Source organism: Cynocephalus volans, chromosome 7 (assembly GCF_027409185.1).
Source record: "Cynocephalus volans isolate mCynVol1 chromosome 7, mCynVol1.pri, whole genome shotgun sequence".
Lineage (NCBI taxonomy): Eukaryota > Metazoa > Chordata > Mammalia > Dermoptera > Cynocephalidae > Cynocephalus > Cynocephalus volans.
Genome location: NC_084466.1, coordinates 54,048,898 through 54,072,119, shown reverse-complemented (window position 1 = coordinate 54,072,119; position 23,222 = coordinate 54,048,898). Strand labels below are relative to the sequence as shown.

General features: G+C 37.5%; 1 protein-coding gene across 1 annotated transcript in view; it reads left to right on the top strand.

Annotated features, from left to right (window-relative positions):
- The first annotated feature begins 4,617 nt into the window (after positions 1–4,617).
- Positions 4,618–23,222, top strand: part of PCDH17 (protocadherin 17) — an 89,317-nt gene continuing 70,712 nt past the window's right edge. Inside the window, exon 1 of the mRNA XM_063103449.1 lies at positions 4,618–7,194. Within this exon, the coding sequence (XP_062959519.1) occupies positions 4,618–7,194 (2,577 nt within the window). The remainder of the gene's footprint in view (positions 7,195–23,222) is intronic.

Here is a 23,222-nt window from a genome sequence, read left to right as displayed (position 1 = left end):
TTTTTTCTCTTGATTTTGCCTATGGCAAACCTCAAGTAAGAATATTTTATGACCTTCCTTGAATTAGTACATAATGCAAAAAAGCCATAGATTTGGTGTATTAAAAAAACTAATGATTAATAACTGAGTGTGTAATTACTACTCTTTATTTAAATTCGCATCTGCTTTAAAGGCTCAAAGCCTCAGCTTCCAAAGTACATGTGTTGGGACAGAGATACTAATCCCAATGAGATATAAACCAGGGGTTTTCCATGCCAGTGTGGTTAAGAGCCCACTCAGAAAAACAACCCAGATTTCTACAAAGCTCTAGCTCCCCAGTTTAGCAACAGTATAATCATGATGAACTACCTGTTTAGAAAATACAAAGACATGTTAGGATTTGAAGGTCTAGTTGTAAAGAGCTTCTCTTTGAATTTTTAAACTGTTAGAATCTCTTAAGAGAGGGGTGAAATTTGGATACAGATCAGACTGCAAATTCAGACTATAGGTTATCTCATTGAATCCTTGGGGAAATAAATAGCTGCTTTACCTGAATCTTTAAGCAATTATCCCTGCAACAATTTTCAGAACTCTCTTGTAATTGGTCTCGATTTGATTTTCTTTGAATCCTGAATGATTCATGTAACAGACTTGTACGTTAGTCATTTACAATTTATAAATGGCAACTTAACTTCACTATTTATGAATTGCGATCAATACTCTAGCAATCAAAACACTCACCTTTTCTATTTCAATACTTCAATTTTCTTTTTTGTTCTTAACTCTTTCCCAGAACGGCTGGATCATGAGCAAACCAGTGTTCACTTGCAGATGTTCATGCTCTTTTGGGAAGAAAAAAACTCTGAGATTAGGAACTGAAGTAGGAGAAGCAGTAGACGAATCTGATAGCCAGTGAGTGTGTGTGTTTGTGGTATTACCTACAAAACATGAATCTTAACAGATCTCCTACTGATCTGCCTTCGTGTTTTACAGTTCAGCTTTTGTGCCTAGGAGCTTTGGCATTCGTGGTTATCAATAGCTGTTTGTTCTTAAGGAGATAAATTCAAATTGCCATGTGAAACTTTAGTAACAATGATGAAGGCAAGCAAACACCAAAACTATTGTGCGAGGAATGGAAGGGAGGTAGTATGTGTGGTCGCTTTACCTTGAACCTGGGCTGAGATGAGGTGTGTGTAACTGAAGAGTATTATTTAGCCAGATTTGAGTTTTGACAAGCTACAAAGCTTGTATCGACAGCCAGCCTTTCTCCTCAGAGGAAAGACTCTTCCTCTGAGAAGATACGGTCTCTCTTTCAACGGGCGTCTGCTTTTCTTCTGAAACACTTTCATAATCAAGTGACTTTCCTTGCATAGGTGCCTGGGGACAGCTGATTTTTCTCCAGGGATGAAGAAAGTTATATATGCGTGTCTGTACCAGCGCGGGCAGGAGCGGGCTCACGAGCGCCCTCGGATTCACACACATTTACCGAAATACATATCTCACCTGGTAGAAACACACACACGCACGCACGCACACACACACACACACACACTCACACACACTCACACTCACACACACTCACACTCGCACACACCCCTCCGCACTTCATTAAGACGAGTCCGCGTGGAGCTAGGAGATCTGCCCTCACTTGGCATGGGTGTGTGGACTGTGGCGGCGTGTGTGTGTGTGTGTGTGTGTGTGTTTGTTTGTGTGTGTGCGCGCGCGCGTGTGTGTACAGAGAAACCTGTTAGGAAGACCGCAGCTACCTGAATCTGCAAGCACGATGTTATTCCCGTTACTGAATATGTCGGACAAAATAAATAAATAAATCGCTGTTAAACTTTTTTTTTTTTTTTTTAATTCTCTTTTCTTGAAGAAAACGGTGAGGAATCTTGTCTCGGTGGTTGTAGACCGGGGAGACCCCGCGTCAAGGCCCTAGGCGCTGCGGCGAAGGCGGAGCGCGGGGCCTGGCTCGCCGGCCTGGTCTCCCACCGAACTGATCTAATCAATGACTCCGAAGCCCTGGAGTTCCTGGCTCCGCCCCCGCCAGCCTTTTCTCTGCCTCCTATTGGGCGCGGTCCGAGGAGGCAGGGCCTTGCTCCTCACGCGGATTGGCTGGCAGGAAATCAGTATCAATGTTTAAGCGGCGGCGTGAGGTGAATAGAGTCAGTCAGCAGAGACGCTGGGGAGAGAGCAGGGTCTGCGAGCCCGGCGGATGCGGCAGCGGCGGAGGGAGGCTGCAGAGACGCTACTCCAACTGTTGAATTGAATTTTCATCTTTCATTTCCTCCTCTGCTTTGCTTGCGGAGATGGATTTATTTGCTTTGAAATCAGCACGTCTTTCTCACACTGTGGGGTGATCCTGACAGACACCAGATTGAAAGAGACCACCCGTGACAGAAAAGGAGGGATTAAAACAAAACAAACACCCCCCTCCCCCCCCAAAAAAAAACCGTCCACAACAGACTGCACAATTAACCACGCACAGCGACGCTGGACTTTGTGAGTAGAGAACACTGAGGAAAATCTCGAACTATGATGCGGGGCTAAGCTGTGAACAATTACTGGAAACCTGAACATTGTTTTCCAAGACTCTGACAAATTTGGGGGGTGCCTCAAGCCTAATCAAGAGGAAAGGTTTTTTTAAAAATATAAAATAATAATAAATAAATAAATAAACAAATACACCTAGCAAAGCAGACGCCTTGTTTTCCAGAACCTCGGACTCCGGCAGAAAGAGGTAGAGTAAAAGTGCTGCTGGATTCAGCTTCACCTTTCTCCCTTCCTCCCTTTCTCTCGCTTTTTCTTTTTTCCCCCAAACGTGAATCTGGCTCTTCTTTCTGTAGAGTGAGTCAGAGAGCGTTAGGAAGAAGCCGCAACTAACGTCTGTGAAGGGAGGACCATGAGGCGAGAGTGAATACGATTCGTTCCGCTGCTTCTGAGTCATCCGGCAGACTGGGACACCTGCATTTCTGGATGTGTCATTCCCGTATGTCGAGGCTCCTCGAGAACCCGAAATAATGTGTAGACACTCCTGTGCCTAACATCCCCTCGGAGGAAGCTCCCCAGCGTGGGTGCCCCTGCCTGGATCGCCGGGCCACAGCTCCTCACCCCTGTCCTCCCTGAGTCGCCCAGAGAGACTGAGAGAGACTGAGAGAGACTGCAGAATGCATCACGCCAAACCTTGATGTGTTCCTTTCATCCAGCCCACTCCTCCTACTATCAAAAAACATTTTTTTTTTTTTGGAAGAAAAAACTGACTTTATTTCCTTCAAATATTCACCACTTTTATTCCTCGCCAAGGTTTTCTTTTCTAAATGAAGAGGACTGAGAGGCAGGGCCATTGGAAGGAGATGCTGAATAGAAAGAAAAGAGAGGCACTTGACAGCCCAGCCCTGTGAATGCAGAGACTGTTTCCCTTCTAGCGAGAGACAGGGAGAGTGTGTGTGTGCGAGGACTGGGAGGGTGGCTCCCCCTTCCTTTTTATTCCGCCTCCCCTCCCCCTTCAAATCTGCACGTCCAACCATGAGTTGCCTGTTGATTTCCTTTCGCCTGGGAAGAAAAGCAAACTGGAATTAAACTGCATGAAGAGAAGTCCTTGCTCGCGGGGAGAGGATGGGATGGTAGCGGCGGCTACTGGCTTGGCGTAAAGAAATCACAGTGTGTTCTGCGAACAGAGGCGGAGATATATCTATATATTTCCCCCTCCCAATAGAATCACACCGCAAATGCTGATCAGGCTGTGGCTTTCTTGATTTCAGGGGAGAGCCTTTTCCGAGGAAGAGAGGGAGGAGCCTGGTGGGGAGAGGAAACTACAAATCGGGACACTAGTTCTTTACGCTGCATTTCCTCCCCTCCCTTTGGCTGCTCGGAAAGGAGAGAGAGAAAATACGCTTGGCTGGGAGATGCAGTCCGCCACCGCCGCTGCCTCAGCCAGCAATGCAAGATTGGATCTCTAAATGCAGCAAAACACTGCCTGAAAACCGACCAGCCCGCGCAGCAAGCAGACATTTCACGGTGCGCCGGGGGAGCTTCAAAATATATCTGTGACTCTCTCTTCGTTGCTCCTCAACCCCATCAATTTCATCACGGGAGACGAGTAACAAGTAAGGATTTCACTTTCCGATCTGCCTGGAGACACACCTCCCCGCACCCTCCTCCACCCGATGTGAAGAGTATTCCGGAGGCTACGGGCGGGAGTAGATTTGCAGAGCCCTAGTGGGAGCGAGGAAAACCTACCGATTCTCTAGCTCATTATCATCCCTCCCAGACTTGATTTCCTTCTTATCGCCGTCCTCATCGCTCAAGTTTGAGCATCCCGTAGTCCGGGCGGGAGAGACAGAACCCCGGGCTCGCCCGCAGCCGCCAAGGAGCCGCCGCCTTGCTCTGATCCCCTGCAGCTCCGTTGCGCCGCTGCTTCTCGCCTAGTGCGGATGCTGTAGATCAACAGGTTCGGGGAACTTGAGCAGAATAAGGAGAGACCGCCCGGTGCCGCAGCCCCGGTGCGGGGGAAGAAGGGACTCACAGACTTGTGGCTCTCGCTGCGCTCACACGCTGCGCCCGGGCCCCAGGCTGGCGCGCACCCACCCGCTCATCCCTCCAGTCCGGATGCTCCTGCCCCCACCCCACCGGTCTGGGATGTACCTTTCCATCTGTTGCTGCTTCCTTCTATGGGCCCCTGCCCTGACGCTCAAAAACCTCAACTACTCGGTGCCGGAGGAGCAGGGGACCGGCACGGTGATCGGCAACATCTGCAAGGATGTCCGACTGCAGCCCGGGCTTCCGCCGGCTGAACGCGGCGGCGGCGGCGGCGGCGGCGGACGCAGCAAGTCGGGTAGCTACCAGGTGCTGGAGAACTCGGCGCCGAACCTGCTGGACGTGGACACCGACAGCGGGATCCTCTACACCAAGCAGCGCATCGACCGCGAGTCCTTGTGCCGCCACAACGCCAAGTGCCAGCTGTCCCTCGAGGTATTCGCCAACGACAAGGAGATCTGCATGATCAAGGTAGAGATCCAGGACATCAACGATAATGCGCCTTCCTTCCCCTCCGACCAGATCGAAATGGACATCTCGGAAAACGCGGCCCCCGGCACCCGCTTCCCCCTCACCAGCGCACATGACCCCGACGCCGGCGAGAACGGGCTCCGCACCTATCTGCTCACGCGCGACGACCATGGCCTCTTTGCACTGGACGTCAAGTCCCGCGGCGACGGCACCAAGTTCCCAGAGCTGGTCATCCAGAAGGCGCTGGACCGTGAGCAGCAGAACCACCACACGCTCGTGCTGACTGCCCTGGATGGCGGCGAGCCGCCGCGCTCCGCCACAGTGCAGATCAACGTGAAGGTGATCGACTCCAACGACAACAGCCCGGTCTTCGAGGCGCCCTCCTACCTGGTGGAACTGCCCGAGAACGCCCCGCTGGGCACCGTAGTCATCGATCTCAACGCCACCGATGCTGATGAGGGGCCCAACGGCGAAGTGCTCTACTCCTTCAGTAGCTACGTGCCTGACCGCGTGCGGGAGCTCTTCTCCATCGACCCCAAGACCGGCCTGATCCGTGTTAAGGGCAACCTGGACTATGAGGAGAATGGGATGCTGGAGATCGACGTGCAGGCCCGAGACCTCGGGCCTAACCCTATCCCGGCCCACTGCAAGGTCACAGTCAAGCTTATTGACCGCAACGACAACGCGCCGTCTATCGGTTTCGTCTCCGTGCGCCAGGGGGCGCTGAGCGAGGCCGCCCCTCCCGGCACCGTCATAGCCCTGGTTCGGGTCACTGACCGAGACTCGGGCAAGAACGGGCAGCTGCAATGTCGGGTCCTGGGCGGAGGAGGGACTGGCGGCGGCGGCGGCCTGGGCGGGCCCGGGGGTTCCGTCCCCTTCAAGCTTGAGGAGAACTACGACAACTTCTACACTGTGGTGACTGACCGCCCGCTGGACCGCGAGACACAGGACGAGTACAATGTGACAATCGTGGCGCGGGATGGGGGCTCGCCTCCACTCAACTCCACCAAGTCGTTCGCGGTCAAGATTCTGGACGAGAATGACAACCCACCTCGTTTCACCAAGGGACTCTACGTGCTGCAGGTGCATGAGAACAACATCCCAGGAGAGTACCTGGGCTCCGTGCTCGCCCAGGATCCCGACCTGGGTCAAAACGGCACAGTATCCTATTCCATTCTGCCTTCGCACATCGGCGACGTGTCCATCTATACCTATGTGTCTGTGAACCCCACCAACGGAGCCATATATGCCCTGCGCTCCTTTAACTACGAGCAGACCAAGGCCTTTGAGTTCAAAGTGCTTGCTAAGGACTCGGGGGCGCCCGCGCACCTGGAGAGCAACGCCACTGTGAGGGTGACAGTGCTAGACGTGAATGACAACGCGCCGGTGATCGTCCTGCCTACACTACAAAACGACACCGCTGAGCTGCAGGTGCCGCGCAACGCTGGCCTAGGGTACCTGGTAAGCACCGTGCGCGCCCTCGACAGCGACTTCGGCGAGAGCGGGCGTCTCACCTACGAGATTGTGGACGGCAACGACGAACACCTGTTTGAGATCGATCCGTCCAGCGGCGAGATCCGCACGCTGCACCCCTTCTGGGAGGACGTGACGCCCGTGGTGGAGCTGGTGGTGAAGGTGACCGACCACGGCAAGCCCACCCTGTCCGCGGTGGCCAAGCTCATCATCCGCTCGGTGAGCGGCTCCCTGCCTGAGGGGGTACCCCGGGTGAACGGCGAGCAGCACCACTGGGACATGTCGCTGCCGCTCATCGTGACTCTGAGCACTGTCTCTATCATCCTCCTAGCGGCCATGATCACTATCGCCGTCAAGTGCAAGCGCGAGAACAAGGAGATCCGCACTTACAACTGCCGCATCGCAGAGTACAGCCACCCGCAGCTGGGCGGGGGCAAGGGCAAGAAGAAGAAGATCAACAAAAATGATATCATGCTGGTGCAGAGCGAAGTGGAGGAGAGGAACGCCATGAACGTCATGAACGTGGTGAGCAGCCCCTCCCTAGCCACCTCCCCCATGTATTTCGACTACCAGACCCGCCTCCCCCTCAGCTCGCCCCGGTCGGAGGTGATGTACCTCAAACCAGCTTCCAACAACTTGACTGTCCCCCAGGGGCACGCGGGCTGCCACACCAGCTTCACCGGACAAGGGACTAATGCAAGCGAGACTCCCGCCACCCGGATGTCCATAATTCAGGTAGGAGACTTTTAGCATAACTGGACTTCACTATATTGCTGGTTTTGAGCTGTCCTGAAACCTTTGGAACAGGACAAGCCACACTGCCAGCAGCAGTGAAAGGGGAAAATTTTTAAATGAAGATGGTTTACACTTTTGACATTGTGTGCACAGCAAATTCTACACATAACCCCTCCCATGTAAATAGTCTAAAATCTACAAGATGTAAACGTCTTACTTCTGTTGCAGTTTTAAAGTTTATTTTTATAGGTTTAAAAAGGTTAACAGTGTTCAGTATTCGTAATTTATTTTGCTTTATTTTTATTTGTTGGTCTACAAGTAAAGGCCTTTATTTTCATAACAAAGGATTCCCAGAGTAGAAAAAAATGTTTTAGTTAACTCTCTTAAAAATATTTTAATTTAATTTTTAGAAATTTGATGGCAAAAATGAAAGAAATTTATACTAAGTTATTAAGAAGATAACTTCTGGAAGTACAGAATAGCACCAGTCCTCAGAATTCTAGAGCTTGAGTCAATTTCAGCTAAGTTTTCACACACACCCCAAAAGTCAGTTGTATATTTGAAAAGTGTTTTAAAGGACTTTTAAAGGAGTCTCATTTATTCATCAGTTGAAACTGCAGCATAATGCATTAGTGTAGCTTAAACTGTGAATTATATTCTGAAGCACTTTCAAACTTTTGAATGAATGAATGCAGGCTCTGGATGATGACCAGTAACTGTCTATGAAAAGTTTATATTTGTCTTGTTCTGTGGTTTTCCTGATCTGTTTCTTGGAGTCACGGAGGAATGAACAGAGTATACCAGAGGGTCACAGGCTCATTTCGTGCTGTTTATAACAGGAAGAAAAGTTGCACTGAAGGCTCTTGATGTGTCAAAGAGAATTCGAGGATGCATTTAGTTTGTATGCTGTGTGCTTTCAGTAGATTTAAGTGATACTTAATATATATTAGATAGTGGGATTCAAAGTTATTGATATATGATAAAAAATAAATGATTGACCCAGCATGGACATAGATTTTAACAACAGGTGACTGTTCTGTGTCTAATCACTGTGTAGGTTCTTTTTATCCACTATAGAGTTGTGTCACAGAAAAACTTAATTCTTGCTTACTATGAATGTGTGTAGCTACAAATTACTCTATATGAGCCATACTTGAAATTTAAAATTGAGTTTAACTAAAAGTGACACTTCAGGAGGATTAGTTTGGGTCAAATGAAAATACTTTGTTCATCATTTTATGCTTTGAATAGCAAATAACTTTTAATGACATTTGACTCAGTAATGTCTTTATTGTTAGAATACAGTAGTAAACTTTCATAATCTTATCCTTTCTAACATATGCACCAGATACTAATACTTAGTAAAACATTTTCCTGTAAAAGTATAATGTCCTTATAAAGCAGATTCATACTTAATGCTACTGAATATGTAACTATCGATTGTAGTGTGAAATCCCACTTTGTATAGTGTTTACTGTATATTAGCAATCACGATTTTTTTCCCCTAGGTCTATATAAAACTGAGGAAAAAAAGCACCACTTAAAAAATATGTGGTTTCTATGAAAGTCTTTCTGTGACTATGTAAAACTGCTATTTATGGTAATCAATACATCTTTTGGGAAAGATATGTTAAAATACATATTTGTAGATCTACCGCAGTTATTCTATATATACACATATTTATATACCTTTCTTATATTTGTACCATTGACAATTACATAGGTGTCACAGAGAGTTAATGCTTAATCTTCCACTTCAAGTTCTGTGAGTTGAATTCTCATTTAGTTTTCAGTGAAAATTAAGTTGGTGCAGTAGAATTCTCAGCAAGTCTGATTTCTTGGTCAGGCTAGTGAGGAAAAATCTTGAACTGAAATATCTAGATGGTTTTGAGGAACAGTCATGGCTGCACTATATTTACACAATGCTATCATTGAAGCTGGTCATTACTTAAAGAGAACAATAATGATTCCTCTCATTAGCAGGAAAACTTAAGCCAAAGCAAATCTTTCTTTCTCTCACACATGGCCAATTTTAGCAGAAAGCAAAGGACATTGCCATTCCGTTTCTTCTAGAATCTTAATCCATGCCATAAACACACAAAATTAATTTTAGTTTTAAGTCCTTGAAATTTTTTTTCAGAGTGGCTCAATTTCCCATATTGCTTCTGCCCTGGAAATATCCTCAGCATAAACTATTAAAATAGGCTTTTTTTTTTTCTGTTGAGTTTTTGCAATCCTCTAAGGAATGCTTTGTAAATTCCTAATATGTTAATTTACTTAAATATATTAGGTTTATCTCAATGCTTATTATGGAGAACAGAGTAAATTAACTATAGTGACTTTCTCTTTTTTATTTTTTTTACACTAGTGTGCTACAAACACATTGTGATAAGGTGACATGCTTAAATTAAAGCATTCAGGTATCCCATAACCTTGTTTTAGTTGCATTTATTAGTGTATGCATGTAGCACAGCCTGCTATGGAAACACACTATTAATCTCATGTGTATTTTTGAAGGTAGAATTTTAATCTGTAGAGTTTGCTTGGACTAACAGCTGCTAAGTCTGGTTCATCTTTATTTTCCAGAATTTTCTGTGCTATGTGGAAGATGCACCTTGTATTTCTATTGATGGAATGAAAATAATTTCATAATTGTGTTGAGATACACTGGTACAGTGTGTTGATATGAAATTTAGAAGCATCATGATTTATAAGGCTCACATTACAGCTAAAGTTAAGATTAATTTAAGTATCGAAGCATTTTGTGTACTTCACTGGGTCTAACATATTAAAGTTAACATCTGTAGGTTCTTCTTGAGCATAAAAGTATTTTTACTGAACATGAATACAGAACAATCATGTAAACTAGTGTAGAAACAGTGGTTTGTGAGAAGAAATTTTATTTCAGGTTTTCTTCAAGTTTCTCAGACAAATTAAAGTCAGTCGATAAAGTATTTAAACAATAGATTAGTGACTGAACTATCCACAATAGTATGCTCAAAATTCAACATACTTATAATGAAATATTTTGTTCATTTTAAAGCTATAAAACTGATATTGAAGAATAGAAGCATAGATTTTGTGGTAGGTGAGGCAAATCGATTGTTACACAAATTTGTAAGAGCACCTTTCATAGGAGCAATTTCGGTGTGAATTATTTCCTGTGTTAATATGAAATTTAAAGTCAAGGAGAGATCATTACTAATTCTCAAGAATAACTGCTAATTGTGGCTTATCAAGAATTAGTTGTTAAGTCTCAGGGTGACTGACTTCTCCACAGGTGTTTTCAATGAAGGCCTCCTTGAGAAGAGGGGAGGAGGCTGGGGACATCTCACTGATTGGAGAATTTCCAGTTTTGTTTGAACATCTGTGTTTCACATTTTTTATAGCACTACAAGACATTTTAATATGCTCTCACAGTAGAAGATACACTGGGCCAGCAGAATAAGATCTACTGAAATAAATTTTTTAAAGGAACACATTCTTACTCCCGGTTTTACAGATCAATTTCCAAAGGTTCACATTAGGGTTGACTTTAGAGCCTTCATGCCATGAAGATAAAATCCTTTTGATATATGTGCATGGCCTTTTCAATAAAAGGGAATTAAGCACATGGTAAATCCTTAGAGCCAATTCAAATATATAAAAATGAGATTGAGGTGTAGAGGGCTAAAATATCATAGTGTAAATAATAAACGCAATATTTCAGAATAAAAAGATGAGAGAAAAACCTATCTTTAATAGCAGCGTTATCCACAGTCTGCCTTTAGTTATTTCTCTAATACAAGAAGTTGTTGACTACAGGGACTCATTCAGATGAGTTCCCAAGATCATGATCTTTAAAAGTTCATACTCTAGTAGTTAAATGATTTCAGTAACAAACACAAAGTGTGTAAACAATTTCTTTCATCATTTTTAATTTAGGAAATACTTAGCTGGGATTTTTATTCTAAGATGGCACCATTTGATTAGTTATATGCATCAGTTTCCATAAACTATATATACATCTCTATTTATTGAGGTTGTAGTGGGCACAGTAAGAAAGAAATATCCCCTTTTTACTGCATGATTCCAGGGGTGTTTTATCCAGTCTTTCCTTTTCTTAAAGATTTGGAAAAGATAGTAGGAGTAATTCCTATTTTAGATTAACAAGAGTATACATACAGTCAGTAAGTATTTTTTTCTTTTATCATGCATTAAAACTAGTGCAAATAAAGTAAATAAACTTAATTTAAAATATAATCAGCCATTCGTTGTTTGGGGTTTCTTTGGAGAAGGATTTAAAATGCAAAAAATCCAAAAATAATTATTCTCATTATACTGTTACTTTTATTCTTCGTTTTATATGCATCTATGAAAATTTAAGCTCCAATGTAAATCTGTGTGCATTTCTCTATTTCATGATAAATAAAAACATAAAAAAATATTTTTTAACTATATGAACTAGAAAACAGAGAATCTTATTTTTAATATTAGTTGATATAATATTTCATAAAGTAATGACTTTTTTAGCCATTAGCTTTTAGTTTTCAATAAAATTTCCAAAATGCCAGTTAGGTGATACTTTATTATCCTTACACTGAGAGGATAATTCATCAGTCTTTTTAAAAATGTAGGTGCAAGATAATTTTTAATTTTACATGAGTTATGCGAGTAAGTTCTATACTTTCAATAAATATCATGTATAAGGCTCCACCAAGGATTTTGGAATTTAATTGTTGGCATCTTCCTGTAATTTAAGGCTGTGTGTAATCATGAAAAGATAACAGATTATAGAAAAATATGCCCTAAAATTCTTATCTCAACTACCTGAACTTATTGTTTAGTCAAGAAAAAATTTACATTTTTTGAAATATTACAACCTTTTACTATATGGTTCAAGCCACACACACAAAAAAAAATAAAAACGCCAAAAAATATATCTTCCAGAAAGTTTTCTCCATAAAGTTAATGCTATAATATGTGGGTACTTCACAAAGTTCATCGAAAGATTCATATTATCTTCTATTTTTCCATGAACTTTTTGAAGTACCCTTGTACATATTATACACTATTTTTACAGTGCATAGAAGCAGCTTTTATATATCGGTTTAAAGTAAATTAATTATTCTTAAAATAATTCCAAATATATCCCTATTAAAGAAATAAGAAATATACACATTTTAGGAGGAAAAACCTTCAAAATCTTCAGATAAATATTTAATGCTGTTTAAAAATATAATATTTATACTTTATCATGCTTCAGTACTATTGTCAGGTTTCAAATTTTTCACTGTTAGTGCAGCTGATGTGATATAATGCAATAGAAATATGTTTACACACATAAAAAGGTGTAATTTTTAAAAATTTGCTTATTCTAACATTAATAAAGACTTACATGCATTTATTGCAGTGAAGATTGGCTCTGCCTATATTTAAATAAATACAAAAAGTAAAAACCTTCTGGCAAAATCATGTGTAAACATGTATATATGTCTTTATGTTTCCATGATGTATGTAAGTTCTTGCTCAAGCACAAATAGCAGCCTATTTTTATACTTTTTAGTTCAAAAGCAATTCTCCTCTTTTTTAAGGAGCAACTTAAAACTTTATTTATTTTTGTTTTTTGGAAATACGTTAAAACTTGATTATTTCACTGTTTTAAAGTTTCAAGCAATTTAATGTTCTTTAAAATACAGCTAGACATCCTAAAGAAAAGGTGTTAAGGAACAACTGGAGTTCAGTGAGCAATAGGTTAGAGCTTATGTAGATTAAGAGAAAAAGAATCTTTATGCAAGTTTCTGATTCTTTGAGGAGGATGCAAAATGGCTGGAAGCTCTGTGAGAATATGTGCTGTAAGCATGATGATGAAATAACAACAGGAGAAAGAAGAAGCAACTGTAACTGAGCTCATGTCAGTTAGGAAGTAAAGCTTAACTCCCTAACGCTGAGAAGTCTTGCAGTACACTCAATAGTGGGTAAATTCTTACAAATGCACCCACTAATTGCGATATTAGTCATTGCTCTAGAATGTATTCCCCTCAGTGATACTTCTGTTTAATAAATCCCATAGGGCATTATCTTAAAGTCATATTTTAGTAAAGCCATTAGGGAAGGGTTTTTTTTTTTTTTTTTTTTTTTTGGGTATTAAATTCCTTCAACCAATGACTTTATATTTGTTAGATAATAACATTAGTTCATTTTGCCTATCATTTTGAAGATAGTGTGACTTCTGCCACCCACCTACAAAATACATTTAAAGTTCATCAGACCTACACTAATCTATTGTCAACCTATTTTAGTAAAGGAGACTTTGACAAGAATTTCCTTCAATGGCATACAGTATTTTCCTGTTAGTCATAAGCCTTCACCACTAGCTTTGACAGTGATATATTGCTATCCTTTGGTGTCCTGAAATAAATTATCTATAATAAAGAAGTTCTTAATGACATCAACATTCCTGGTGTGTCTAAGCAGAGGCATGCTCCTGCTTCCTTGCTACTGCAGAATTACAAGTCCAGTATTTTTAAGGTAAAGCAAAAGAAGACCTGTAACAAAATAAAGAAGCAAAATTGTGGCTGTGTGGGTGGGTGGATCTTTCACTTGTATGCACCAAGTTCCTCCAGTGATAGATCATAAAATTGATTTCAGACAGTGTTTGAGACAATCTATTGATATACATGTGACACATTTCTATTTGTCTGTTCTGGTCCTAGTGATATTCTGATTACTGGTATTTTTAGGCCTTGCCCAGGACCTATTCCAGGCAGTTTATTGCAGTGAAATGGTTCTTATAGTTAATTGAGCATCTAGCATAACTATACCGAATATGATTGGCGTGTTTGCATATGCTCATTCAAAAAATAAGGCAGTTAAACAGCATGATTATGGGAAAACGAGTCATAACAATAAAAGACCATTTAAGTTAAAAGCTTTGTGATCAAAGGATAAATACAGGTTGAATAAAGGAGATTTTAGATGTAACTAATCAACATAAATAGACTTTGGTCTGATTAGAGGAATGGAATATATTAAAATAATTTATTGTATTAAAGTGCATTTTATTTCAGTCATTTTGAAATATTTAAAGATTTATATTATTGTATTTTCTTTATGTTTCTATTCAATAAAATAGTCATTAACCATATTTATATTGTATGAAAAATGGTCAAGGTAAAGATAAATATAATCTTGTAAGCTTCTGTTTAGTTCTGAAATACACCCTGAGCAATATTTAATATTTAATATTTTTAACTGATAAGTTTTTGATCGATTTTTAATTAGTACAAAACATTAAAGCAACCATTTACAGAACAATTTCTAATTTACTCTTTATCAACTTAAAACAGACTTTGTAGAATTTGAAAGCTACAGCATTAAAAATCAATTTCAAGTTTCAAAGCTATATATTTGTAATTGTTTTGTAGATATATGCTGTTTTTAAGAGACACTGATTACCTGTTCATAAATTATATTAATACTCATGTAGATAGTGACTGCATTTTGAAAAGTTCTAATGCTATTTTGATAACATGTATGCTCTAAGATAACAGATCTAAGTTAGAATGTGACCAAACAATTCATTTATTCCCAATGACTATGTTGCTTTATAAATGTTTCTTCAACTTTTTTTGCTGATAACATTTTTAAAAATGTAATTTAGGCATAACTCATGAATCAATATACTTTTTCATAATATTTCTATGTGAATCCTGAATAATTACTGCTAGGCAATGATTTGATTATACATGTACATAGAATTTTCATGTCCTCCAATTTAATAAAACTCAAATTGAAATATATACATATAAGAATTAGGTAATATTCTAAATTCCAGTACTTTTTTTTTTTTTCTTCATTAAATGAAAATGCAACAGGCATTTTACTGTAGGCAGAAATTCTTATTTGGGTAAAAATATCTTTCTTCTTGTTATGGTTCAATTTTAGACTATCAATGTCTTAGATAAATTATTGAATTTGTATTTGCAGTACAAATATTTGCATCATTTTGAAAACCTCAAAGTATATAGTTTTCACTCTTAAGATACAACATTCTTTTCTAATCACAGCTGGAATACAAATGTCTTTGCTAAATATATTTATAATTATAAATATATTTGTAATCTAAATATATTTTAACACAGCATATTTTATCAGAATATACTGAGTTTATTTTATGACAGAATAATTGATATATTTTTATTTTTCTTCTGTAACAGCAAACAATTGCATATGCAGAACTGAATTTATAAAAGGAATTCACCTTTGATTATCATGAGAAGAATTACCTAACCACATGTGTAAATTGGCAGTATGTGCTTTTTACTGATGTCCTAATTACAACAGATGAAATGAAAACAAGAAATTAGAATGTCTGAGAAGTAATATGCTTAAAATCTTAGCAAAATTTATTAAGAAAAAATGTTATAATTTAAGTATTTGGGAAATGAAGGGAATTAGTTTCAAAAGGAGATACTTTCCACCTCAAACCTGATAATTGCATAATGATATATCTTTATATAAATATTAGTCATACAAAATTTACTTTGATTTCCATAGTTCTGTCAGCAAAAAAACAAAACAAAAACAAAAAATACTAAGATATTCTCTGAATATTGGTGAATTCTATTACAGTGTCTTCTTGGGACACAAAAATTTTGCTTTCTATTTTGCTTTTGAAGTTTTGCATTTTTTTAAAAATAGAAAATCAAAATCAACTTACTGCAAATAAGAGGAGTAGTGAGTCATACAAAAACAAGTTAAATCAAGAATCCATCTTTACTATCATTTTTATTATGGTAGAATTGAGGATTACATAGAAACTTAACTTCACATAGTTTCAAGGCAAGACACTTGATTATTTTCTTTATTTTATTTTTTTAATAATTTGAAGCTTTGCATGACCATGCATTAATTAAAAAAATATATATATATATGCATATATGCATATAGTTTTAAGCAAATTTTTTATCTTGTATTGTAATCTTGGTTTATTATATCAGAAATTTCTGATTGAAAAAGAAAGCTTGAGATATGCATTGACTCTTACTTGGCATGATGTGCATGGAATGTGCTTACAATTTTAGGAAACAATAAAAGTATTTTGGTGCTGCTGAATGAACCTAAGTGTAGAGTAAGACACAAAATTATTGACAGCAGACATATATATATATATATATATATGAAACAGCAAACATTTTAATATCAATGCATAGATTGAAAAAAATGTCTCTAACCTTGCTCTTTTAATGTTGGCAGGTGTATTGGTAGTAATTATTATCTAAGAGTCCAGGTCCTGACCTTAGGAAAGCTACTGTTTATCCCTAGATGATAATAAGGGTGGAAATAGTAGGACTATCTTATTAAACAAATCCTATTCACAGAAATTTTTAAATGTTATTGGCAAAATTCTGTTCTACACTGGGGCCCCAATATCAGATGTGCCAGTAACAGCAAATGAAGCAAAATACCTAAGTGGAGCGAAACTAAAAATGATGAGTAATACATTTAAGGGGACTTTTTTTACTTATGATTTTGAGCAAGAGACTTTCCACAATTTTTTATAATCAAGACAATTACATAGTAATTTGGGTTAGACTACATGCCCAGTTCCCCCTCTAAACACTCGATTTGTTACCACCTGTGGCTATTTCTATTAAAAAAAAGAAGAAAGAAAAGAAAAGAAACATAATTACTATGAGTCTCAGCAGTCTTAGAGTAAATTTTTGCAATTACAATACCTCCCTTGGGCAGATGTGTGAAAATGGGAGATTAATTCCTGCCTGGATCTTTCTGTTCCTCTTGAATTTTGGGGTTTGGTGTCTCCTGCTTATTAGAATGGCTCTGTTTGCTCTGGTTAAAGGTTATATCAGTGTTTCCACAGTAAATCTCCAGAAATAAATGTCCACAAATCAGCCATTAAATTCTGCCCTAGGCAAAAAGTTGACATGCAATGTTTCAGCAAAGGAGTAGATAATATTTTCCATCACTTTGCTCTGTTGCTTAGTTAAGTTTGAAGTAAAAGGTAGTAAAACCACATGGCAATGTAGAGAAAACAGGTCATCAACTGGAAGGTAAAAGGAAAAATGTAGTAAAATAATATCTAATCCAGTAGAAATTATGGAAGTATTTTAATACTGTGCTTGATTGCAAAGCTACTTGATGCCCAAGGATTCTGAAGATCAATAATAAAGATAATAAGACTGATGGCTAACAGGTGATTTAACATCCTACTAATTTCCATTTATTCCTTTTTTGTTGTTGTGGCATCTAAACTCTGTTTTCAATAAAGATCTAATTGATCTACATACAAAATAATGAATGATATTGAGTCTGAATATTTTCAACTTCTGGATCAACGTTTTAACTCTTTATTAGTAAGATTAAGTTATTTGATCTCAAAGCTGGCCAGATAGAATACGAGGGACCACATCCATCTTTTTTGCCACTGTCATTGAGAGAAACTAGCACAGTTTCTGATCCATAGTAGACTCAAAAATGTGAGTTTTTTGTGAAGAAATTGAAACTTCTATAGTTAAGTAATTTCCAGTGATGATGAATCAGATATATGCTGGAGCTTGGATTCAAAACTGGATATGACTGTGGCCAAAGTCTAAGACATTTTACATAACCATGTTAAAATAATAGTCTGCTGGTAAATATTTTATTTAAATTTGGCATATTTTAATTTTTTTCATTTATAATTGCAACCTTTTTAATAAGTGCAATGGAAATTCCTATATAACACTACTGATAATATTACAAATTAATAGAGAAAGACAAGTGTTCAAGGTTCACAATTACAAGCATCGAGTGTTCACAGTATCTTTTTATATAATATATATACAAATATACATTGTGTATGTAAGAAATATACACATACATACATATATATAAATATAGTATATTAAGAGAAAACTGTCAATTGTAGCATATCATTTTATCTTTTGTCCCTTTCCTTCGTATGATTCATACAATATTGAAACAATGCAATTCAGATGTTGTTTCTATTTGTTAAGGCTTTAAGGATCAAACAGCTCTAGTAAACTGTTAAGAAACTAATATGACCATTTTGTCTCATTATAATAAATTAAGATACTTACAATTGTGGAAATGCTCCATAGTGTACATCCTTTCTTTCTATATTGTTATTTTATATGAAATAAAATTTATAGCCAAACCATAAAGTCATTTAGGGATTACATCTATTTTCATTTGTTAATACATAATTTTATGATTTAATCACTTTGGCACCTGCCACCTGCCATGTGATAACTGGGGGAAAAAAACAAAACAAAACAAAACACCACTGGCTATTGTCAAATGCATGTAATAACAATAAGCCAACCTAAAAAAATTTTCTCAAAATTTCAGAATCTATCTGTGTAGGTGGTAATAAAATTTTCATGCACATATTGAGGAAACATAAGCTAAGCATTAATATAAAAAGAAGGTTGCCCATTTCAGAACTGTTTAAAATATGTCCACAATCTGCAGAGTTGTTTAATCTATAATCACTAATTCAGTGAATCAATAATGAAATAATTTTAAAAGCTATTAATGGAAATTGTTTACTACTTTTCAGCTATTCTGGAACTCAATTACTATTTATCTGAATTTTAAATTTTAATTTCAAAATCTATTTCAAACAATAAAGAGGGAATAAAGGCTTCAAGTAGAATGAGTTTTCAAACCATATTAAAAATCCAATTATCCCCATTTGCCAGAGTAGCTGAGATACCAAGTGAAGGAAAGAAAAATAGAAAGAAGCCTAGAAATGTAATTTTAAAATGTTTTGAATTCATTGTCTACATTCATAGACAAAAAAGACTTTCTGAAAGATTAAACAAATAGTTTTAAATACTATATAAGATTAGCCTACAAATAAGTTCTCAATGTAGAAATTTATATCCACATTTGTCTAAACATTATAATTTAAGTCCATCAGTGAATTTACCCTGAAATATTTGACATTTTTAGAAAAAAGGCACATCAACAATCAGTACTACTCAAACCAGATGGAGGAGATTCCAGGACAGGTCTTGGTTTCATGTTAATATAAGATGTCTCTATGCCAGAAGCAGATATTCTCTCAGATGCCATTAACCAGAAGCTGGGCCTGTAATATCCCATAATCTGTCCACGTTTTACTAGTTTCTCTGAATGTGTGATGTTTTCTTAAACTATCATACATACTAACTTTTAAAGAACAAAGTTTAGACATCTGCTGGGAATGTGACTTCCAAAGAATGTTGCTAGAAATCTGAATGTTTTGCAAATACACTAGTTTTCAAGCATTTGCTAGTCTTTACATCAAGCCATATCATCTAAAAACATATATCGTTTGTTTAAAAACTTTGAAGAGTTGTTTAAACATTTGAAAAGTATCATCCAAAGTTCGTAATGATAAGTGAAGCAAAAGAAAATGAAATATTATTTATGTCTTATACTGACATTTTCTAGCTCTGTTCTTACCTTTGACATCTCATCTGTTTTCTGTGATATCCCAGCAAAATATGCTTTTTTATTTTCTGGATAGTTAAGTACCTTGTATATTTATACCTGCTGTAAATATATATTTTTATAAATTCAGATAAATATGTTGATGAGTCATGGTGCTGTTTATCACTAGATTAATGTTTAACTATATGTACATTTGGACCTTATAGTTGATTTTACATAGTGGATACATAGGGATGGGTTTGATTGAATAGTATTATGTTTGGCATCTTAAAAATGCATTTATAGACAAGAAATTTTGTTTATTATTTAAAATAAAAAAACTTTTTCAATTTCCTTTAATCTAGGATTGAGTATATATTTTAAGAGGTAAAATGTTTATTTTCTTTTCTATAAAAGCAATAAAATAAACCTCTCCACATGATTTCCTCTTTTTGTTCATCAGGCAAGACTGTGCTCGAATAAGATATAGTGGAGATAAAATCCACCATCTGCCACTCCTGAAAAATAGAATGTTAATTTTTTTTTACCTCTTGCTAAACCTTCTTTTTATGTTCATGACTATGCAGGTCAGAGTGGGCTAATGTGTCAGTTCATCATTTAAGGAAAGGAAATTTATAGTTAAACTTAGTCAACAAATTTTTTTACATTATTTTTATTCGAAATTTCCCGTTGAGTCTCAGTGAACTTTAACTTGATATTTGTGCTAAATGCTCATTATTTAACTAGGGAAATCAAACCTCCAAGGAAACATCTGTTATTTAATGATATTATAGTTTGGTTTTTGTTGGTTGCAAGTGTGAAATGGTGATGGAAAGGCTCTAGGGGTGAAAGAAGGAAAGGATCTCTGGTTCAATATCCCCAGGTAATATGATATAAATAATGGGAAAGTGGAGATATCATTTCAGTTGGTTAATTGTAATAAACCTATTATCTTGTTGGAGCATTAAGGTAGAATCAACATGTTGGAAAGTAGATAAAAGGTGCATGAAAGCATTTAAAATTCAATCATTAGGTTTCATTGCACCCATCTGCTCCCAAGAAATATAATTGGAAATTTGATCCATTGACCTTTAGTTGCCATTTTGAACCATGGTTTCGAAATTTATGTTTTCAAGTTGGACACGTGAAGTTAATTTGATAAGAGCCATACTCAGTGCATTTTTTAACCTAATTACTTTTTGGAACATAACTTGAAAAAAATAAAATCGGGTTTAATGAGCTGGTGTATATGTGACAAAGAATCAGAATAGTTATTTAATCCTGGTTCTGGTTAAAAGCAACTAGTGTTCAACTTCATTAAGGTTCTATTAACTAGAAGGACTGCTCAAGTTTTTTCTGTTATTTTCTGCATGAATTCCTACCTCTCATTAATTATTCTCTGGGTCCTTATTGCACTAAAATTATGCTTACAATATCCACTTACACTAAAATTACACACCATGACATGAGAAAAAAAATCAATGTAATTATTTATTATTTCAGATGACTATCCTGAATTTAAAAATTTTGGGCACCCCTACCCTTTTTCAACATGAGTATGATACCACAGAACCTTTCTAGAATATTTCTTATGTTTTCACTTAGAAGGGTTATGTATGATAAAATTATATGCCTAACTAAGAAGTTCATTATGTAAATTGATCAAGATTTCTTGTCAGCATTTGAGTACTGCTCTGCTCACTGACATTCATGTAAGTTAAAAAAGAGTCATGATTACACAGGTGTTTCTTCAGCCTATGAGATCAAATTTCTAAAATATTTATATAGTAACAAGCCAGATATACACAGCTTAACCTTATAATCCCATTTCACAGCTTTTCCAAATAATTGGAAACTTGTTCGGTATGAAGCTGATTATTTTGGCAGCATATCTACATTAATAGGATTCAGATATTCCTTATTTACAAGCCAGTGCTGTTAATATAATCTACTATATTAAATCAACAGGGAAACTGAAAGAGGAAAATCTATTCAAGGGCAAATTGACAGGGAAGCTTATTCTAAAGCTTTTTAATTTGTTTTTTATTGACTCCATAATATCAGAAAACACATAGCACGAGTGAAGGATGTAAACATTTTGGATACAACACCACTACCATTTTGTTGTGAAGCCCTTATTGCTCAGATCCCTTGTACTTCTATCATAATCTTGATATAAGCCACATAAGACCATACATCTGCTTTTTACAAATATTCCTTTCAACATCGTCTCAGTTGCAAAGCTTCCTGTCATTCAACGTGAAATTATTTTAAATGCACTCATCTGTTTGTTTTTTTTTTAATGAATAGAGGCAACACAGAGTAATGTAATAATGTGTCATGATTTTCATTATGCTTATTTATTGGTTCTGTAATAATAAAAGGAGAGCTTATTGTTATGCTTTCAGCTTGAGCTATTTATGCACTATGCCACTGGTGCACCATTTTATATTTGTGATATTCTGTTCTCTCAAGAAAAAGGATATCAGGATCCTTAAATCATAATAGACTAGGCGAAGAGGCTTATACTTTGTCTTTTTCATATTAAGAGAATAGCATTTATAAACTACCTGACTCTACTTGAATAAACTCATGCACTTTCAGAGAGGGGAAAACCTATTTTTCAAGCCTATGTGACAACCCAATTTCCCTGCTTTGAAAAGAAAGGAGAAAGCAGGCTATCAGAGAAGAGAACAACTCTTTTGCTTTTTCATATCTTTTGGGGAAAATGATGTACTTTGTGTTTTGTGTTTATACAAAAATGTGTCTACCTCACCAATAAGAAGGTGACATAACTGTAAAAGAAAACAAAACATAGAATTCAGTAACCTGTAAAGGAGAGTTCTTCAAGAACAGTTGAAATGTAAATATTTGAGCTTTTTGGACCCTTGATATTTTGTACAATGACAGATATTCCAGACACGAAGCTACTCCATTGAGACTTTCTGCCTCTAGACCTGTGTAGCTGAGATTCAGACACTGCTAGTCAAGTGCGTTTTGGATTTTGACTATACTTTCATTGAACTGGGAATTTGTAATCAGCCTTCAGGGAGGAATAGCCTACATTTGACCACAGGGCCAGTTACTCCTCTCCTGTGTGATTTTTAGCAAGTCAATAGTTTCCCTACAATAAGAGACTTTGCTCTTGGGAAAAATGATGACAACAATTACAAAGCCCTGACATGCAAATATCGATGTTTTTGGATTAGATAATTTCAGGTCGTTTTTCTGTATGTTATGTGTCTGAGTTTATTTTCCATTTTTTCCCCCAAAATTGTGGGTATATTTTTTCCCTTAGTTTTAAAGGGAATTCTTACGGCAAAAATTCTACTAAAAAGCCATACCTAAAACAGTGTCTGTTTGTGTAGTAAGAATTCATTACATAATTATGGACCAAAATATAGAGAAAGTTCCATTTATAAAGTTTAATTGCCTATAATATACCACTTAGAGATAGCTATTGCTGCCTTTTTTTTTTTTTTTTTTTTTTTTTTGGTATAAATCCACAATTCCTTCTCTCCAGTTACAAAAGTCAAAGGACTAAGTCCTGAACCGATTTACGACTATAATCTTTATTTATTCTACTTAGTGTGAATATTAACATTTTT